The sequence below is a fragment of the Mugil cephalus genome, chromosome 11, assembly GCF_022458985.1.
Source record: "Mugil cephalus isolate CIBA_MC_2020 chromosome 11, CIBA_Mcephalus_1.1, whole genome shotgun sequence".
NCBI lineage: Eukaryota > Metazoa > Chordata > Actinopteri > Mugiliformes > Mugilidae > Mugil > Mugil cephalus.
In genome coordinates this window covers 10,706,752-10,722,243 of record NC_061780.1, presented here as the reverse complement: position 1 = coordinate 10,722,243, position 15,492 = coordinate 10,706,752, and the positions used below count along the sequence as shown (strand labels likewise).

At 42.4% G+C, this 15,492-nt stretch overlaps 2 protein-coding genes across 5 annotated transcripts in view; one reads left to right on the top strand and one right to left on the bottom strand.

Annotated features, from left to right (window-relative positions):
- Positions 1–11: 11 nt before the first annotated feature.
- On the bottom strand, positions 12–7,874 carry ccdc12 (coiled-coil domain containing 12). The gene is made up of 9 exons (XM_047598626.1): positions 7,703–7,874; positions 6,671–6,860; positions 6,196–6,302; positions 3,926–3,999; positions 1,282–1,361; positions 1,108–1,169; positions 998–1,032; positions 837–913; positions 12–332 (listed from the first exon to the last, which is right to left on the bottom strand). The coding sequence occupies exons 1-9, from the start codon at positions 7,736–7,738 to the stop codon at positions 253–255; spliced, it is 741 nt and encodes a 246-aa protein (XP_047454582.1). The 5' UTR covers positions 7,739–7,874; the 3' UTR covers positions 12–252.
- An 8-nt stretch (positions 7,875–7,882) lies between these two features.
- nbeal2 (neurobeachin-like 2) overlaps positions 7,883–15,492 on the top strand; it is a 31,798-nt gene continuing 24,188 nt past the window's right edge. Inside the window, exons 1-5 of one of the 4 annotated variants that reach the window (XM_047598617.1) lie at positions 7,883–8,312; positions 14,111–14,199; positions 14,385–14,549; positions 14,998–15,079; positions 15,308–15,420. In XM_047598617.1, coding sequence (XP_047454573.1) covers positions 8,238–8,312; positions 14,111–14,199; positions 14,385–14,549; positions 14,998–15,079; positions 15,308–15,420 — 524 coding nt within the window. In that variant the 5' untranslated portion in view covers positions 7,883–8,237. Of the gene's footprint in view, positions 8,313–12,824; positions 13,013–14,110; positions 14,200–14,384; positions 14,550–14,997; positions 15,080–15,307; positions 15,421–15,492 lie in introns of those variants that run through there. The other 3 variants (XM_047598616.1, XM_047598619.1, XM_047598618.1) reach the window with 3 other exon arrangements.

The window sequence follows — 15,492 nt, the reverse complement described above, 5'->3', positions numbered from 1 at the left end:
ATCACGCCTCATAAAGTTACATTATTTTACTTGATCATATAAAAAATACAACAACATATCTGGTGCCATTAACAATGCACCTCAATAAACCACATATACAAAATGTACTACTCGTACAATTTATGACAGGAAACATTACTCCCCGTACGATGAACCCGGTCGCCTCTGTGTGCACAGCACAGACGTTACAGAAAAGTCCAGTAAACCGATGTCAATTCACATTTTTTTTTTTCTTCCTGTCACATCTTGGATTCAGTCCGAGTCTCCTTCGTCCGCTCCCACTGCTCCCACCGCACCAGCCAACTCCTCCTCACTGCCTCGCAGGCGATCCCCTGGAAGGAAACACAAACATTCACAGTCAGCCCGGTTCAATCGCTCTCTGCATCCTTCAGTCAGCTTCTTTTATGTGTGGAACGTTTTATTAGAGGTTCATTAATCACAGTGTCGATGCAAGGAGTCCCTAAAGCCAAAATGAAAGACAGCTATTTAAATATTTAATGTGATTTAATCCAGCTCGGCTTCCTGTACTCTTAAGTGCTTTTAAATGAAGCCGATGAGTAATCAATGTCGAGCACTAATAACAAGAGAAAACTCCTTTTACAGTTAAACCTGTTTGGCGTCCTCCTGAAAACCCAGACCTATATTTAGAACGTGAATCACACATCAGTGGAGGAATCACACCACAGACGTTATCAAACCTCTCCGAGCCTCTGTAGCGCCTGGTGACATCACAAAGCAGTTAGCTTCAGTATTCATACCCAGCTCGAACACCTCTGAGGTGTCTGGAAAATCCTGATCAACGTCAAAAACGAAACGAAATGGGGAAAAATACTAACGGATGAGCTCGGCGATGGCTCTCTGCGTTCTCCTCTCCAGCTTCTCCAGCTTCTTTGCCACATCGCGCTTCAGATCCCTAAATTTAAAATTGTCACAAAAAAATAAAGTCAGTAAAACTTGAAATATAGATACATTTTTTTTCACAAAAAAAAGGTCTTACCAGTCTGGTTTTCTTGGGGCGAGGTTGGCCAAATCCTGAGGAAAGACGAGGGATGAATATTGGCAACCAAAGATGCTTCAAGGAAGGAAATAACAGAAGGGAGTACTCACCACTTCTTCAATGATGGGCTCTGGATTAGCAGCCTCTAACTGATCTTTCACTTTATCTTCCACTGCAAACAAATGAATGAATGTTGTGAAGATGGCAGGACCCTGTGAGCAACAGTTAAGGAGGGCTGTCCACCCTAACCCCAAGTCTGTGTTCGCTCAGAATTACGTTCTCACCTGATGCAGGTTTGGCTTTGGGCACCTGCCTCTCCTTCAGCTCTTCATCCTCTGGTGTGTAATTCCTCAGTTTCAGCTCTCTGGGGACAGACGCATTCATCAAAGTGACAAGTCTACATCTTTTATCCTGTTCCCCACCCTCTTCACAGTCCAGGAGGTGGCAGTGGAGGCAAATATATCTCACCAGACATTAAGAAGCATAAAAAGACCATCTGCAATCCCTACACAGCTGCACGTCTAATGTCTAAAGGAGGTATAATGTCCCTCTTTATTCCTGTGAACACGCCTGATTAACATGTTCCACCTGCTCCCTGGCACAGTCCAGGGGCGAGCGAGCAAACAGCTGAGGAATGCTTTCCTTGATGCTGAATTACAGCATCTCTCACCACATCTCTGCACTGAGGAATTCTTGGCGAGCTTATCTGACGTCTCCACAGACTGTACCGAGGGTCCGGCTATACGGGGGTAAACTGTTGTCTGACCAAGCGCAGACCCAGAGAGTTATCAGCTGTTCTCAGCTTAACAAGGATTTGGGATGAAGCTCGAGAGGGCACACTCTTCATATGTTCATCCCACCCCTGCTGCAGACGGACAGACCGATGCCTTGTATGGGCATGGGCAGGAATGCTGGTCATGTTCTGCAGTTGGCTGCCTGGAGTCTAGTCTTAGTTCACTCATGTCTCTTTCTCTGCCTTCCACAAATCGGTGGGAGAATGTGTGGTTCTGTTCATCTCAATAATTAAACTGAACTCTCACGTCATCAATAAATGGGAAACGTACTAAATTAAATGGTTTTCCAAACGAGCAGGAAGCAGAAAGAAGGTAGGAACAGTGTAGTCTCAAGTAGTCAGGAGGCACTGAGGTTTTACAGACTGAAAACTCTTAAGTGTCACATCCCCTATTCAAGTTCAGTCAAGGAGCTACTATTGTACGTCCTACAATAACACTGTTTTAAAAGGCGTTAAATACTTGTATAGGAAGCACAAATGTGTTCAGCAACTACACAATGAAACACAATCTGGGGGAATGTTTGACGTAAGTGTGACGCTACAAAAGGAAAAGCCAAGGGACTGTCTCAGTACAAATCTGATAGCAATCGGTGGTCTTAAGGTGGCGCTAGAGGAGAGTGCAAATAAGACAAATTAAAAGTCCTTGAGGGAACAATGAAGTGTCAGTTTCATGGATATGCTTTGACATTCCTTTTGTAGAAATGGTACAAAAGCTAAAAGGTCAAAAAGAAGTGTGCTATGAGGTCAATGAATGTGAAATATGAGTTTTTAAAAACAGTTGCCCTGGACAAGCAGGACTAGCTCAGGGAAACTTGAACCTGTTGGTGTGAGACAAGAGGTCAGTAATGTCATTAAGAAGGACTTTTATATCCAAACTGACTGAGATATAAAATACAGATGGGCACAGGCGTATTTATAAACACTGCCATCTTAAGTGGCACCATTAGCAGAACAGAAGACAGAACAAACAGACTGCACGCGTAAATTTTCTACCTCCAAAAGTTTTTTTTGTTGTTGTTGTTTTCGTTCTCAACCGTCTCCAAGTTTTCTGCTTCTCAACCTCTGCGGTGTGTTTGCACATTTCCACTCAAAGCACTGTGAAGTGTGGCATCAAAGAGAACCTGGGATAAATTCAGAGCGCTGACCCCAGCGTGGCCCTCACGTAATGTTTAGAGAGAGCCGTGGGGACGGACGGGCCGCGAGAGAGTGTCTAAATGTTTACACCGATATCAAGCTACCTCTTTTAATTGTATTTCAGGAACTTGGAATCCACTCACTTATCGGTCCATCTTAAATTAAGACACAACAGCCCTCACGACACCTAACAGGATGAAACATGCAGAGCAGCGCGGTGCGGGAGGTGCTTTTCGTGGAACGGGTTGGAGAAGATTTCTGCACGTGATCATTTTATGTAGACAAAATAACCTTGTGGTGATTATTTATTTATTTATTTATTTTTTAAATAGGAATAACCTCGGGACAAACATTTAGATTGTTTTGTTCTTTCACGCCCTGGTTTTGGTAATTTGAGTTCCCATGAAATTTTAATACCAATCACAAGATACATTACACTCACACGCTGCTACAGACGAGGGTCTTTACTTTGCAAAACTACACACTCAACGCATTCAACAGTGATTCTTTCTCCTTCTCTTTGTCTAAATTAGGCTCCTTAGGCCTCGCAGCTATTTCCACTCTCATGAGAGAGATCTGTCCTGTTGGACTGGAGGAAATACAGCGGCACTCCCTCCGTGCCGTCAGTGCAGTCATTAAATATAAACAATGGAAAAAAGGTCCTGTAGGACAGGAAAGATGGCTGCTCCTTCCTACCAGCTAACACACACAAAGTGGAGTAAGCTGCAGGATATTTGAGCAGCTAATAGCACGAGGCTGTGATCCAGCCCACTGTAAACACTGCGCCTCACAACCTGTACTGAGGCATGTGTGGGTGTTTAGATAAGGGGCAGATAAATGCTCTGATGATACACTTCAATGTCGCTTTCAGACTCGGCTAATGCACACCACAACAACTTAGCGACAAGTGAGGATATTATGGCAAGAACTTTAAACTTCTAAAGCATTCAAATGAGGTCAAACAAATGGCAGCCATTTTTGTGCACGGTGTATAAACCTACCTGTGTTTCGCTTCACTGGTCTCCTCTAGCGTTGCCTTTTTGTTCTCTGGCTCACCATCCTCCTGCTCTCGTCCCTGTAAGATAACCAACATTTAGCATATGTTATTCTCACAGTAAAAACAAAAAACAACAACAACGATGAACTGGCTGCAAAGTCACAACAAATCACTTATAGGAATTATATTAAATAATAAGAAACCTGTCAAACTTAAGAAGGATAAGATGTTGTGCATGGCTTTTTATACTTGATAGTGACAAAAATGATGTTATTCAAGCCAGTCTGGATCCAGCCCAGTAATGACATGTACACTGGGCTAACATTTGCATAGAAAAACAACATAATATCTGCTGGTTGTATGGACCCATCATTTGGGAGTCAAATAACAGATTTACATTCTCAGCTTCATTACTTCTGAGCAGGTCCTATTTAGGAGCTGCAGAACTTTCAGAACAGTGATTTCTCCTTAATAAATAAGGAGGACAAGCTGTTTCAAGTTGTACCTGCAGTTGTGGCTGTGATGACCATAAGCTAACACGTTAGCTGTGCAAGAGTGTATTTCAGACAGTCGCCTATGCTGGACTTGGAGAAATGAAGAACTCTAACAAAGGATACCGAACCACTCCCAACTCGCGCTTTCCAGAAATGGCTTCCTGTCCACATGCTAGAACAATTCTGGGTACCGACGACCTCTTGAAGAGCGGTACAAAAGGACAACTACTGCATATTGAAGGAATGTCAACAATTGTTTATCAGACAGACACTGAAGCAGAGCTGGTTTGCCTGTGTTCAATACTTGCCTAGCAAAGTTCTAATCTGACTGCCAAAACAGTAGCCTGCACACTGAATGAGGTTTCCTGTGGCAAGAAGAATTCATCTCCAGAAGTGAACGACTGCCAGAATGGGGGAATAATTGTGTAACGTTTAAAACAACTGAGGAACAACTGAAAAACTGGTGCAACATCCTGCTCTCAGCCCTGTACTTTAAGAACTAAACGTGTGTTTATATGAACATTTGACTATGCATAATTATAATGGACAAAGTTAGTTCTGAAAAGAGCAACATTTGTTGTAGAATACTTTTAAGTGGCAGGATAATGTTATTAATATTTTACATCAATAAGCCTCCCATCATAAAACTAAATAAATGTACAAATGATGACCACAGTGGTGACAATCACTCCCTTTCAGGACGCTGAACAAGCATAAATAGGCTTCTTTCACTAAGTAACTCGTGTTAAATCTCTTGCTTGTCCAAGACTAATTAGGACTCTTTTTGCCATTTTGCAGTTTGGTTGTTTTGTTTGTCATCACTTTTAGGAAAAGTCTAGACAGTAGAGAATCAGTTGAAGCCCACTGCTGTGGGCATCTGTGCAGATAACAAATAAAAATCCCAGTTCAAGGCAGAGAAAGTTTCAAAAAAACTGAAAAACCTGAAAAGAATTCCTGAGACAACGAAAAATTCCTTGAAATCCTCCTGGTATTTTAATAATCCTCTAATCCGGACAACATTCAAAACCTTTCCCACTAATTGAGCCCCGTCACATTTATAATAGAGAATATGTGCTTCTATCACAAAAGGTCATCGTGAATCACAAAAGCACAGTGATTCTTAGCAATGTGATGCATTCAGGTTCTTTAAAATATGAATGTGGACCAGTACCATCTGAGCTCTACAGCTGTTTAGGGGGGTAAGAGTTAGGGTTAGAGGTCCTAGCTTGTCGGAGGTCCAATGTCTTAGCCCAGGACTTACCACACTATAAAGAAGTAGGATACAGACATGTAGTTGTAATATATTTTATACTATCATATAAATTAAGACTTGTTTGGATTATTTGGCTCTGATTTGACTGCAGTTAATCGTGGTGAATCACATTAACAAGATTCATCAGCTTCAACTAGAGACGTGTTTTTTATTAACATTGCAAATAAAAACAACATGTCTTAACTGAACTTATGAATGACTTAGCTACATTACACTAGCTTCGTAAATTAGCACAAAGATGAAATGGGCGATTTGCCATTTACTACAAATGCTCAATAACAAGTAAATATTGAACACACAGAGCACAATTAAATAGAGAAACGAATATCCTCTAGTAGTAAATCAAGACAGCAGCGAAGTAATGTTGTGGATTGATTGGCTACATGAATATGCTAATGCTAGCTACAAGCTACGTCTACTCCCGTTACCTCACAGTGAAAACTACGTGAATTCTACGGGCTACGTTAGATTTAGCAGAAAGTCGACAACACCAGACAAGCAACTTACGTGGATCTGTTTATCTCGTAGCGCTTTTAGCCTCTCTTTTCTCTTCAGAGCCTGCTCCTGGAGTGACCCAACGTTTCGCTCCATCTCTGCACGCCGCTCGATTCTCACTGAAATCCATTAAGGGTCCTGATGAGGATGTGAAAACGATCGTCGAGCAGATCGATCGCAGTGGCCTGTTGCCTGGTCATGTGATTTTGTTGACAAATTTCTTCAAAATCATTAATTATACCAGTTGAATTTTAAACATGATTATTTAAAAATCAAGCTCCTATCTACATAATAAGACTTTTCATAAGAATGTCAACACAACACACACAAGTTTTTGGGCGTGTATAGTTTATAGTTGCATGCAATAGGCTACTCCTTAAAATGATATAACTTTAAGTGGCTTGTTGGGTACTTTGTGAAGAAAGCCGTGTAGTGTGCTATGTAAGTCTATACATTAAAGTAAATATGAATCCCGCATAGCACAGACCTGTGTTCTGTCCCGCCTGTTGATGGTCACAGTGTTCGGCCCTTGTTAAGAATGAATGAATGTAGGCCATTGCCATGGTAATACAGCTGCCTCGAGCTTCACTGTGTCCATCCTCCAAATGATCAACACTGCCATGTGACAACTCAAACCTGGATGTGTTAAAGATGCTACCAAGGCGAAGAGGAAAAATCTAGAACGACAACACCAAGAAATCAGTGAATTAGTCCTGAGTAATATATGTGTCACTGTCATAAAGCAGATAGGAAAAAGGACTTTACTGTGAGTAATGCACTCAGTATAAGTCCAGAGGGCAATTTCACAGCTTCACCTTAAACCAAACAAGAACAATTGTTCTTGTGAAAAATATTTTACAATGGAAAATGTATGTTTGTAGTTCTTTTTTTTTTAATAAATACGTTAGCCGCTGCCCTACATGATATATATACTCACTCAACGATGTTATTCCTGTCAATAAGTGATGACTGTTCATGATAAAGATCTTTGCCATGAACACTTATGTACATTTTACTGCAGAGCAATGTTATGAGTACAGGATTTTTATTTATTTGGTCACTCGTATGTTTGTTTGTTTTTGTATTTATTTATTTGGACTGTTTTAAATATCATTTGGTGAAAGGCGTGTCCAGCCTTCGTGAACCTCCTTACGTTTATAAGTATGATTAAGATGTGCAATATGTTTTTATTACATGCTACTAATTAAGGTATGAGGAGCCATTATAAGTCTAAAGTTCACTTTGCGTTATCAACACTAAAGGTTGCTCACTGGGCAAAATGACAGCTTCAACCTCGGTCTGCTTAAAATGCACAACAGGCGCTTTGATCCAGATAAAATGTCAGAATTTGTACTTCTTTGTCCCATAACGCACCATTTTGAACAATTCTGTTTATTTCATTTTTGATCTTTGACAGTGCACGCATTCATCAGTCCATTCATTCCCGGTTTTAGTCATCGGAGTCATGGAAGGCTTTGTTTGTGTGTGTGTGTGTGTGTCTTTAAGAATACCAGCCTACCTGTGAGCATGATCTACAGTCAACTCTTCCCTGCATTTCTTCTTAATAGACTCAGACAGTACTTGATGATCATTTGCTTCGGCTCATCCCACATCCAGCAAGACTGTACACATCTAAATCCACATTGAGCAGGGCAGTATTTTCTAGGTCTTGAGCGGATGGCATCTGTCGCTTCCGTGGGAACTCTCTCCAATAGGAATCATACAGCGACAAGCTCGCTCTAAATGCGGACATGGGTGTTTCTCCAGACATGCATTTCCACGCATTTTTGTTCCTGGTTGTACAGTTTCGGCAGTGAACGCGGCGTGGAAGCATCCACCCCATAGCGTTTGGCTTTTTCGTGTCACTCTGACAACTTTGCGTGTCGAGGCGGGCACCACTTTTATTTGGAATATTGCGCTTGAATTTGCAGGAATGGTTCACGGGAGCGCCCCGCGTCCTCCTGCCTTTAGGAAACAACTTCAAACGGGATCTGATCATGCCTAGCAGTTTTATTATTTTTTAAAAGACTAAAGAGAAGAAAAAAAATGAGCTTATGAGCAACCACAAGGGCGGCGGAATGGCTTCGAAAGAAAGGCTGTATGAGCTGTGGATGTTGTACTACACAAAGGTAAGCGCAAGTGCGGAAGAGCCGAGCGTGACACCTGTTGTTACCACGGCTCCTCTGCCTGAACTTTACAATGAGACCTCATAAAAAACATGATCATGTTCTGATTTCGTGGCGTGTGTGTCCTACAAACGTTTTAAATCGCGGTTAAGCGAGGACGTCGCCTGTACCTGCTTTTGCAGGAGCTGTTTATTTACTTGGTGGCTGAGGCTATCTGGTTTTGATTATAAATACATACCTCGTGATATCCTTTGACCTGTTTCAACTTTGGAAGCGTTAAGTGACATAGTATTTGAAGCAGACATACCCACTTATTCATTGACCTGCACCTGTGATGCAGGTGTCACCGAGGCTACTTCCTGTTCCTGCCTGCCACTTAAAGCCTAACATATTTAACCCACATTGCCTTAAGGACTCAGTAGAGAGACATGTTACTCACAACATATGTTTTCCTGCCACCGGCACAGAGCTGTTACCCCACAGTTCAATTATTAGATAAGAAGCAGTATCTATAATTTAGCCTTGCCCTCAAATGAGAGTTGTTTTTGTGTTCTAGTTTGGTCTCAAACGTGGCCACCTGTGGTTTTGACAGCTAAATGTTCATTAAGGTGTAATACACAGATTCTGCAAATTACTGATAAGAAAAATAAAGGGGCGAAAAAAAGGGCAGCTTGGCTTTGAATAAATTATTATTATTTTGCAATCTGCCTCTGTGCCCGAGGCTAAAGAAATGTGGATACTTTCTAACTTTGCATTTGATGACCATCACAGGGAGAAATAAAAAAAAAATCTTCTTTTATCTCATAAAGTTTACTTACTTACATTTAGGAGCAGGCACAGGTCAAAGATGAACTTCCTGCAAAATAGCCCTAAATGCACCATCAAACGTCAATGGCCTCTTGCAACATTTACTATCAAATTAGTCATTGTGGTCACTTTGTGAAGATTCCAGAGGAAGTTTCTGTTTAATCCTCCCTGTCACTTCTCCTCTGAGCTGGGTGTTCCACTGTAGGCTGTGTGAATATTAATGGTTATGCAACAAACAAAATTGTAGTTGATGCTGTAACAATCCATGGTTGGGAGGAATCATATCATGCGTGGGTGTGGCACTGAGGGTTACCCTGAATCTGTCTATGACAGCTGTCTAGCATCTCTATGTGTGAGACCACTTCCTTATTAAGATGCCTCTCGGCTCTCTGTCACTTCTCTTCAGTTGCTCTCGAGGCTAAGAGAAGTTATATTAGCCTCTCTCTGACTTAGAGACTGACACATGTACATATACTGCATGTGTCACAGCTTTCTTGGAGCAGATTTGGCATGTGCGCAAATGCTGTTCCTTACTTCCTTAACGCTGAGGAAAAACTCATTGACTGTAGCCCAGATGTCACCACCTTATGACTCAGATGAATACAACAGGCTGTAGAAAGGCAGCAGAACCACTTTAGGGAACAATCACCTGTCTCTCCTTTAGACACCAGCATGCCATTGTGCTTGATGTTTTTGTTATCTGCCTGTTAGTCAAGTTGGCACAGACAATATAATTTTTTTTTACTGGACACATAACTTGTCTGAGTCATAGATCTTGTTTTCTAATTCCTGTTTTTAGGTTTACGCTCTGCAACAGGTCTCAAGCCTCAAGCTTTTTTGGCCTCCTTGATGGGGACTTCACAGTAAGAAAGCTTTGATGAATCCCAGGAATTGATTCCTTAAAAGTATCTCAAACATCATTCTGTATTTGCAATAAGAGAGCACGACTTGCTCCGGCTTGTCATTGATAAAGGAGGTCTGCTTCCTTCGATTGTGCAAGAAATCGCACACCCATTTCAGGACTTTTTAGATCAGGGGCTGTGAAATGCTTTAAAGACAATGAGAAATAGATGTGTCTTGCGCTAAAGCTGGTGTGGATTGAGATATTTTCTTTGCAGCCAAATAGACAGGTGATGATATATAGAGTGATTACACGGCTTGCAGTAACGTAACCTGTGGATACCTTCATATTATCATATACATACACATTTCCTTCACATACCTCAAGTCAAATAAGATCTGTATGGCAATGTGAATACAACAAGCACACTCATTAGATGTGTGTGGGTTTTCAGGATTTTGCATTTATGAATGTGTCATGAGTGTGTCAAGCCAACCCTTTGCTCAGTGTATGTCCTCGAGCAATAGACAGGGCACGTCCGTGTCTTCTGTCTTCCTTATACTTTTTTGTCATCCAGCTTCACTGGCTCTATTTCAAGACTCCATATCTCGGATCTGGAATGTTTCTCGGGCCATCATAAAATCCTCATGCTTGACAGGTGTGGACATACGCAGAAGAGTCTGATCTAATCATGAGTAACACAACTTGTTGTATTGTGTCTAAAGAAACATAGAAACCAAATGACCCAATTAATAACCAAATGAATTGGCATCTTAGTTTACAATATTAATTTCAATAAGCAGAAGCCATACTTACCACCATCGTATTGTCGAGTGATAATAGCATTGTTTTTCAAGCAATATCATATAATCACCTCCTCTTGATTTTCTGGAGTGAGAATTAGCAATTTTTCTTAGATTTTTTTTTTAAACAAACAAATGATTTGATGACGTAAACTCTTGATGATGGCAACACAAATACATCAGCTTGTGCTGTTGGTATTATCTTTGTTAATTATATAATATACAATATTAATCTGAGCCTCTTTAGGCCAGTTAATGAATCAGCTATTTAAAAATAATAACAATAATAATTGGCCACTTAACTGACAGCAAATATGTTTAGCTGCAGTCCTTTTTCAGGCGGCTGTTTGACAGAAGTAAGCACAAAACGAAGCAAGGCAAGCCTTTGTTTACTCTGGCCTCATGTGGTCAACATAGCCTTGAGACAACTGACCCAAGGAGAAGTCAAGCGGCATCAGTTTGTATGGCATTGAAGTACAGAGAGGCAACGATTAGAGCTAGATCAATGTGGATACGGCAAGAAAGTTATTAGGCTGTCGGAGAAACAGTGTGCGATTATGCTGTGATTAGTTTGAGGGACTAATTAAAGCCTTAAGAGGTGGAGCTGCACCACAGCGATAACCCAGATGCCGCCTATGGACACAGCTGTGAAACCACCTCGCCAGTTTACTATGAAGAAATAACAAGTCCCAGTTCCCTGCTCAGTCGCTCTAATATTATCAGTATTTGACATGAGTACTGTAATGCTCGTCAGTGTACTGCACTGGAGCCGGCCCCATTTTAACAGTCCTACGGGCCGATGTGGCTGAATCCACTTGCATCTCCCCTGTTTACCAACAGAACCACCAAGCAGGAAAATCAAAGTGCTCTTTGCTTTCACTTGCGCAGGAAGCTGGAGCGATGCAGAATGCCAAGCAGCACAGAGCGGCACAGCTGCTCAGCCATGTGCAGGGAAAATGGATAAATGCACGTTTGTCGGGGCTTGTACTCACGGTTAGCTTGGGACATCAGGTAGTGAATGGTGAAGGAAGGACATACGTCAATGTGTGGTTTATATAGGATTTGTCCGAGGTTTTAATCAATTGTAAGTTTGTAAGGGTTGATTTTTAACATAGAACAGACAGAGACACAAGGCAGCGCTCTGCAACGAAAAAAAAATGTAATACATTTCCCCTTAGTGAACTTCTCATTAACAAAGTAATCTCACTTCTCTTTTTTGCTATCATACACCTGTTGCACTTTGAAACAGCCTCAGACACAAAATGCCAAAATCTACGTTCGACCAATGAACCTTCCCTTGCTAGCCTTGCCCCATAAGTCATTAAGGCTGCAGAACAAGAGTCACTTAATTAGCCGTGTTACTGTGCACCCTTGGACATTGTGAATTCCAGTAGGGCATCAATAACACTGGATCATTAAGTGAGACTATTATTATACTGACTGTAATGTTAGGGGGCGATTCGGCTGCTCTGCTGCTGTATATTTTATGAGACAGTAAAACAAAGCTGAATGCAGTGTGGCAAATACTTCTCAGTGTCCTCGTCTGTCCTCCTCAGATCTACAATGGCAAGTTGTCCAGATGTTGGAGCCACAAAACAATAGGTGGTTCCCAGCTTCCTGTTTTCACAGGGCGCATGCAGAGATTTTTTTATATTCAGTACGGCGTGTCAGAATTTTTCAAGATTTTTGTATGCTAAGTTTGCAGTGACGGCTCAAAGGCGCATGATTTATGCTTTGTTTGATTAGAAGTGCAGTTTTTGCTGCCTAACAGCGTCCACTGCTGCAACACTGTGCGCTCAACGCATTCGATCAAGGTGCATTCCATGAAAGAGAAAGCCGATTTGCGGAGCTTCTCCTGCATCACCTTTTTGCTAATTTTCGGAAAGCTTAAACGTAGCCCGGCTCCTTCATTGCTACTGCGGGAAGTTTTTATAGAGGAGAGGCCTCCCTCATATCTGCTCACAGCTCGCAGCGCGACCAAAAGAGGAAGGGGTTTGACGCAGAGGCAGTGTATGAAGGAAACAAGCTTCAGTTATAGTGACATGTAATTTCCTGGTTGCTCACTTGACGTTGAGAGACAAGAAACGAGCGATTGAGTGCGCTGGTGCTGGTCAGGAGTGATGTGCGGGTGCTGAGCTGCTAACTGTGGACCTACACTGAAGGCTCATCCGAGACTAGGTTCACAAGAACCTGGCACCCTGCTCAACCACATACAATGAGAGATGGACTGGCACATGAGCCAATGCCAGATGGTAACGTACATTTAACATTGTTGGAGCATTAGAAGAGACAGTGTTAGAGAAAGAGTTAATGTATCAAGCTAAGCTTGTTTTTTTTTTGTTTTGTTTTTTGTTTTTTTTAGAAGTGCAGAGACTGTAGACATGCAACGAGCTCTAGCACTCCAGTGCTTAGTATGTAGTGCCCTACTTGTCACGGTGTCCCACATCAGCTGGAGTTAACATTTCTTTCTTGTTTGTTGGTTTAGGGGGAAGTACCTGATGATGAGCATTTGTTATAACGTGTTGTTTTCTGCATGTTATTTGTGTACAGTGAGTTAGTCAGTCAGTCTGTATGCCTTCCTTCTCATGACCTCCTTCTTTGGAGGAGCTTCTCAAAAATCTGCAGCAGCAGTTACTATGCGTGCGTTCTCATCTAATCAAAAATGTTCAGGCTGTTCTGCTTCCCGGTGCATCAGGGAGCATTTCTGCGCGCTCGACATTTTGTCGTAGCTCACTTTTGAAACCCTTGCGGATAAGCCGACTTATTAGTGATCAGTCTGAAATCTGAAAACAGAAAATGAGCTCTGACCTGTTTCATTCGTGACACTTGTTTTATTTAGTCTGATGAGCGATCATGAGACTGATGCATGGAGGGAAGAGTGGCAGGATATGTTGCACTGCAGAGACTGATTGAATCTGCGATAACAACGGTTGTATGTAAACAACCTCGTACAAATGAAACCGTCTGGCGCGTCTTCATGGAGGCGCTGTGAGGTAGAGATGACCCGCCCGGGACAACGACATGCGATGTGGCACTGACTATTTATGAGTGAACAAAGCAGTGTGTTTCCTATAGCCTCCCCCGTTTTGAAAAAGGAAAGAATTGGCTCATGCGTTCCTCTCTGAGTCGCATCTCTTTGCAACATCCTGTTGCATAAAACAGGTCATAAGGTTTTGTCAGTGCCATGTTTTAGCAATGGTGTGTCACCGTTTCGTGGCCTGCCTTCTCCTGAAGTAGTCAAAACTGAACGCTTTCTTTTCATTCACGCACTCATCGCCTACAGCATTGTTGACTAACACCGTGCGTGTGCCTGAAGGCCCCCTCACAAGATCTCTCCTTCCCTTGTGCAGAAAGATGTGGGCTATCTGCAGCAGTGGCTTGAGGCGTTCGTGGCGTCCTTTGAGAGGCTCATCGATGTGCAGTCGCTGGAGCCTCGGAGGTGAGTAGCAACACAGACTGCATGCACATCAACTCCCACCAGTTTGTGCTCCTCGTGGCAGATAAACTCTGACCCTCAGCAGAATGTTTGTGTTACACAGACTCCTTCATGACGCCCTCTCCGTTTTTTTTCTGCCGCCTCCCTTATCCTCTCTTCACACATGTCCTCCTTTTCCCGTCTTCCAGGCTGGAGGAGTGCAGCTCGGAGGTGCCCTTGCTCCCCAGGGAGGTCTTGGTGTTCCTCAGCACCCAGCTGGGGGACAGCGTGCTCCACCTCTCCGGTGCCGCCGAGCAAAACAGCAGCACTCCGCACCCACTCCTCCTTATTAAGTTTTTCATCATCGTCTGCAGGTTAGGTGGCCGCCTGCTATGTATGCACATCCCAATGTTACACTGATGAAAGAAATGAGCTGTAGATGATGACGTTATGATAAAAAGCAGCAGATAATTGTTCCAGGTTGGACGGGCTGTTTGGCTCCCTTAAACATTTACACTTTTTGGGATAAAACTATATTCAGGGGGTTACAGGAGATTAAACAGGGTCTTAGCTGAGTTTAACAGAGATGACGTAATGTAGCCTAATTGCTTTTATCAAACATTCAGTCTGGACCAAAAGAGGCAGTGATAATTAAAGGATTAATGATAATTCTTCCAGGATTTGTGCAGCATATTTTTCAAATCTGCTGCAACTCAGTGTCAGGAAGTTCCAGGCTATTTGTAAATTTAAAGCCTATGATGGCCAAATTTGATAAGCCTTGGTTAACGTTTCGGATTTGCATTTGTTTCTCTCCACTTCTAGGAACATGGAGAACATCGACACGGAGAAGACCCCTAGTTTTGTTTGCGAAATGATCAAGCTTTTGAAATTGTGTTTGGACCAGGTAAGGCACAGGCTTCACAGTGATTTACAATGGGGCTTAGCTCATCAGCCTGCTCGATAGATCAAGCATGCAAAGATTATTTCACCGAATGCTATATACAAGCAGAAAGACGATAAACCTACACCAAGCTGATCTTGTTTATAGCATGTGACATCCTCCCCCTGGAGAAACAGAACCTGTTTACATTTAGAAGAGAGGTGAGTTAACGTGGATATTTTATCTGTGCAGTTAAAGAAGGGACAAGGGGAGACGTCGTCTCTGGAGCTGGTTGTGCAGTATGGACTGGTGCTGTGTGAGAGTCTGTTTGATCCGTATCAGACATGGAGGAGACGTCTGGCAGGGTGAGTGTGCGTTGCTTCATCCTGGACGTCGTCTGTGTGAATGTGTGGAAGGGTATTCAGCCACACCATGAC